The following is a 4,586-nucleotide window of genomic DNA, read 5'->3' as shown; positions in this document are numbered from 1 at the left end:
GAAGCCTTTGGCTCGCTGACTTCAGTTCCAGAGGACCCTGTTTCTAGACTAGCTGTTCCGTCCGTTTTTTTTTTTTCCTTCTTCTCTTCAGTCTGATCAGTCGGAAGAACAGGGCCGCCACGCGACGTACGTTCACATCCCCCCCCCTACCGCCCGTCACGCTACGCCCGTTGCGTCGCAAGACTGTGATGGGCGGTGGACGGCAAGACGAGCTCGGGAGCTTGGGAGGGCAGGGGTGGCGGCTCGGCGCCGCCCACGCCATGTCGCACCCTCTACGTCATGTACGGCGATGCCATGCCTTTTGCTGCAGGGGGTGGTGGTCATGCGCCTGGCCAACGGGAGGGCGTCGCGGGGGGCGCCAAGGCTGCATCGGACAGTCTCTGATCATCGGAGCATCAGGCTCACGGGAATCCATTGCGACGGTTCGGTGAGAGAAGAATGAGAAGAAGAGAACGAGATGGAGATGTACATGATCACTGGGGCGCGAGCCTCCATGCCATGCGACGGGAGTGGTGGGCCGTTTCCAGATCGCCTGGCTTGTCATTGTCCCATCACCAGCGGCCGGCCGGCAGGCAGGCAGGCAGGCAGCAGGCGGGCAATCAAAAATCACGCCCCAATCTATCAAGTAAAACACAATGCTTTGCTGCCCTTTCAGCGCACCGTTAGTGGGGAGTCACGCCAGTTCTTTGACTCGCGGGGCTGTGAAACCGGTCAGTCTTCAGCGCGCTCCAATTGATGCTTGTGTAGGAACCTGGTCAGAGACACAAATGTAAGGCTTTCGTTGGGACGACTGGCTCTGTCCATTTGCGTGTCGGGGATCATGCTGAAGAAAGGCTGGAGGGGGCATCCCGTCAAGATGCCGCGTGTCCTCGTTGCCTTGTATTTCGGGGGTGGTGGAACATCAATCTTTCGATTGCCATGGCGCGGTTACCCAGGACCTGCCAGTTTGGATAGCGTCGTGACGGCATGCGGAGGAGAAGGCCGGGTCGGTCGTGTCAGCGTTCTTGGCTCCCGGCCATACGGTTCAAGCATTTCTTCATGCTGCACTGCACGTTTGACTCTCCCTCGGGCGACCAGATCGGGCGACCAGAAGGAAACTAGCGACCCAAGGAAAACAACCATTCCTCGCGCGGCGACGGCGGAGGTTGCCGTTCTAAACAGCAGCGGACAGCAAGCCCGGAAGCTGGACGATTCGCGACGGAGCAGTTGGCCCTCTGCGACCGAGTCGGGGCCTCATTCGACACATTTGGGATTAAGGCAGATCGGCGATGATGGACGCCTCTCGGACAAAATGTCTGGGATGTGCCAGTACTCGCCGTCGAGGCCACTGGTCCTGGGTCCTGGGCGCGCTTCTCTCTCTCTCTCACCGTGGCTGTTCGGGGCGCCGCGGCGTTTGCTGGCCAATGTTCCAGGGGGACAGGGGGGGGGGAGAGAGCCGGCACGTGCAGGAGGCCCACAATGGGAAATCGAGGTCATGTCGCTGAGGCCAGAAAGAGAGAGTCCAGAACACCAGCGGCGGCTGGCTGACCCCACTGTCTGGGGCGACCTCCTTGTACAGCGCAGAGGCCTGTCGCGCAAGCCCCTCGCCCTGGACAGCGATCGTGATCGGGCGGCGGTTGTCGTGTAGTGTATCTCGTGTAGTAGGAGGGGGGCCAGGATGACGGCTGCACGGTGGCTGCTCGCGTTGGGAATAGGGGGACCCTATTTTTGCCTGCTAGCGAGTACATGGTATTGCTAGCGAGGATGGGGGGACTGTGCAGATGGTACGATGGAATGCATGCGCCCGTCGGATCGGATTGTGTGCTTGCGAGGCATCGATTTGTTCAAGATGGCGATGAGGGGGGAGGGGGGGGGGGAAGGGAGGGGGAGATTGCCTGCTCTGTCCTAGGTATGGTGCCTGGTGAAGAACTGCTGCGTGTCGGAAGCTTGAGCCCTTGGGGCCAGGCGGAGGAGAGGCAACAGGCACAGGCACATTCACGGTCTCTCCCTCCTCTGTCTTGCCTCTGAACGTGCGTGCGTGCGTGCGTGCGTGCCAGGCCAGCCAGCCAGCCAGCCAGCCAGCCAGCCAGCCAGCCAGCCAGCCAGCCCTGCCAGTTCTGTGGTAGCCCGCCCGTCTGCCCTGTTTTTGTTCGTCTGTTGGCGCTGCCTGCCTGAGGGGGGCGAGGCAATCGGCCTGACAGGTGAGGCACTGTTCTCTGCGACCCTGTCCTACCTCAGGCACCTACCTACTACCTAGGTAGGTAGGTAGGTAGGTACTCTGGGTACCTTGGGTGGTAAGTAAGCAAGGTAAGGTAAGGTACCTAGGCAGGCAGATGGAAAGAAGGCCCCTAATGGAAGACCTACTCTACTGGCCGCGGATGAGCGAGAGAAAAATGGAAAAAAAGCAAAAGCTTCCGGATCGGAAGCGATCATCCCATGAGGGAACGCGTCCTATACCTGTTCCTGTTTTCTGGTTCTGCGGCCCTGCCGAGAAACGACCAGTCAACCTGTGAGGTAGACGAGGGATCCGAGTCAGACACGTTTGTTTGACAGGCAAGCTGAGCGACAAGTCTCCTACGTCATTTTCGTCGTGGGCCTGACAAGAGCAACACCACCCACGGGGACTGGCCGCGCTCCGCACTTTGCACTAACGAGGGACTTGCGCACCAGCGGGCACTATCCTCTCCACCTCCCTCCCACCCACGCACCGCGCACCGTCTGCGAGAGGGCAGCAGCACCTAAGCACACCAGCACACCAGCACCTGAGCACCTGAGCACCTCAGGGCCCTGCAGAGCAAAGCAGCATTGCAACGAGACGCTGACAACGCATACCTTACCTGCCAAACCACCCGAGTCCTCTTGAGCGACTCCTTTGCCTCTGGCCCTGGCCCTGTCACCACCACCACCACCACCACTACCAACCTCGATCGCATTCTTCCCACTCCTCCTCCTCCTCCTCCTCCTCCTCCGCCACGCTCACTGCACCTGCAGCCTGTGTTTTTTTCTTTTTTCCTTTTGGGCCTGCTCACCGCGCAGCCCTCTTCGCCACCCTCGAACTACTGACTTGATTGCTTCCATTGTACACCAGTGTGAGGACGACACACGCCCAGCGACGATACTACGAGAAAACCGGCTTTGTATCGTCTCTCTCGTCACGCTTCGATACCGACCTCTCTCGTCTCGCCTTCCGTCTGATTTCCCCCTTCGGCGCTACGACACGCCACTGCGCTTTGGACGACAGACTTTCTGCACGCTCGTGTAGCGTCGTTCTCTCTATGAGGAATGCCCAGCCTCAACTCTCCGGCAGACAAAGAAAGGTCGCCTTTGCGCGACGATAGCTGCCCGACGATCGTCTTCTTTCTTCGATACACGACGACCCGCCTCCGCCGCCGAGCGCAACGCGCCCCGCCGAGTCCTCGTCATGGAATAGGCGCCGAGTCGCCAGCTGCTGCCAAAGCGCGCCCAGCCATGCCCGCACAAAACTCGCAATACCCTCCGGGCCGCGGCCACCCAAGCCCAAGCCCGCGTACCGTGAGCTTTGCCGATGACCTCGCCACTCGCAAAACCGCCAAAGCCGGCCCACCGAACCAGCACCCGCCCACGAACACCGAGGACGTCTCTCTGCCCCACGTCGACTCGCAGCAGCAGCTCAACCAATACCGAGAACAGCTCGCCCGCGATCTCGAGCGACGTGAGCTCGCCAGCAGGAGTCCCGCCACCGACCGCGCCAGCAAGAGTCGCGTTTCGCCGATCCAGGAGGAGGCTGCTGCTGCCGCTGCTGTTGCTGCTGCCGCCGCCGCTGCCGAACATGTGACAAGCGTTGCGTCCATCTTGAGTTCGCCCCATGCCTTGAGCTCCGGACGGGCCTCTGTCGCGTCTACGGAATCCGGCAACACCATCCGCGGCGGCATGACCCCGGGCTACGTCGCCGCCACGCCGTCGTACCCCTTCCCCCGGATGACGACGCCAGGCATGGGCCCGGGCTTCATGCACCGTCCTTTTGCCAACCTCTCGCCTTCGACTCTCCACTTCATGTCCCAGACCATGTCCTTTGACCACTTTGCCCACGACAAGGTCCTGTCCAACTCGTCGACGCCGGCGTCCACCATGACTTTCCACCCCTCGGGCGCCACGCAGCAGCAGGACTACGGCGATTACCCCACGCCACACCTCTACGACCTCTCTCTGATGCTGGGAGCCGAGCCCGGCCTGGAAGCCTGGTGGAGCACCGTTGTGCAGATCCTGCGCGACGTGTACAAGGCCGAGAGAGTGACCCTCGCCGTGCCAGCTGACAGCACAGATATCGAGAATGTCCCGTGGGGTCAGAAGGCCACCTACAACGAGCACGAAGAGGATGAACTGAGCCTTGGCTACATGGCCCGCGGCAGCAGTCTTGTGCCCAGCAGTGCTGACGAGCTCTCGCAAGCCACACCAGCCTCCAACGACTCGTTGCGACCACAGTCCCCAGCACGGCCCGGATTACACAGTCGCCATTCCTTCACCTCGTACGAGAACATTCGAGACCCTGCGCGGCGGTGCCGCGCACAGCCGCCGAGCCGTCGACCCTCCCACTTGTTCGAGCCAGAGCTACTTCCCGCCCGGCCGCA

At 61.3% G+C, this 4,586-nt stretch overlaps 2 protein-coding genes across 2 annotated transcripts in view; both read left to right on the top strand.

Moving 5' to 3' along the window:
* The window catches only part of VDBG_02997 (predicted protein), a gene marked incomplete at both ends in the record, with an annotated part of 884 nt that extends 500 nt beyond the window's left edge, over positions 1-384 (top strand). The window contains one exon of the mRNA XM_003006812.1: positions 208-384. Coding sequence (XP_003006858.1) covers positions 208-384 — 177 coding nt within the window. The remainder of the gene's footprint in view (positions 1-207) is intronic.
* A 3,063-nt stretch (positions 385-3,447) lies between these two features.
* The window catches only part of VDBG_02996 (peroxide stress-activated histidine kinase mak1), a gene marked incomplete at both ends in the record, with an annotated part of 6,010 nt that continues 4,871 nt past the window's right edge, over positions 3,448-4,586 (top strand). The window contains one exon of the mRNA XM_003006811.1: positions 3,448-4,484. Coding sequence (XP_003006857.1) covers positions 3,448-4,484 — 1,037 coding nt within the window. The remainder of the gene's footprint in view (positions 4,485-4,586) is intronic.

Source organism: Verticillium alfalfae, genomic scaffold, assembly GCF_000150825.1.
Source record: "Verticillium alfalfae VaMs.102 supercont1.3 genomic scaffold, whole genome shotgun sequence".
NCBI classification, from domain to species: domain Eukaryota; kingdom Fungi; phylum Ascomycota; class Sordariomycetes; order Glomerellales; family Plectosphaerellaceae; genus Verticillium; species Verticillium alfalfae.
Note: the sequence above shows the minus strand (reverse complement) of the source record. Positions and strands in the feature narration are given on the sequence as shown.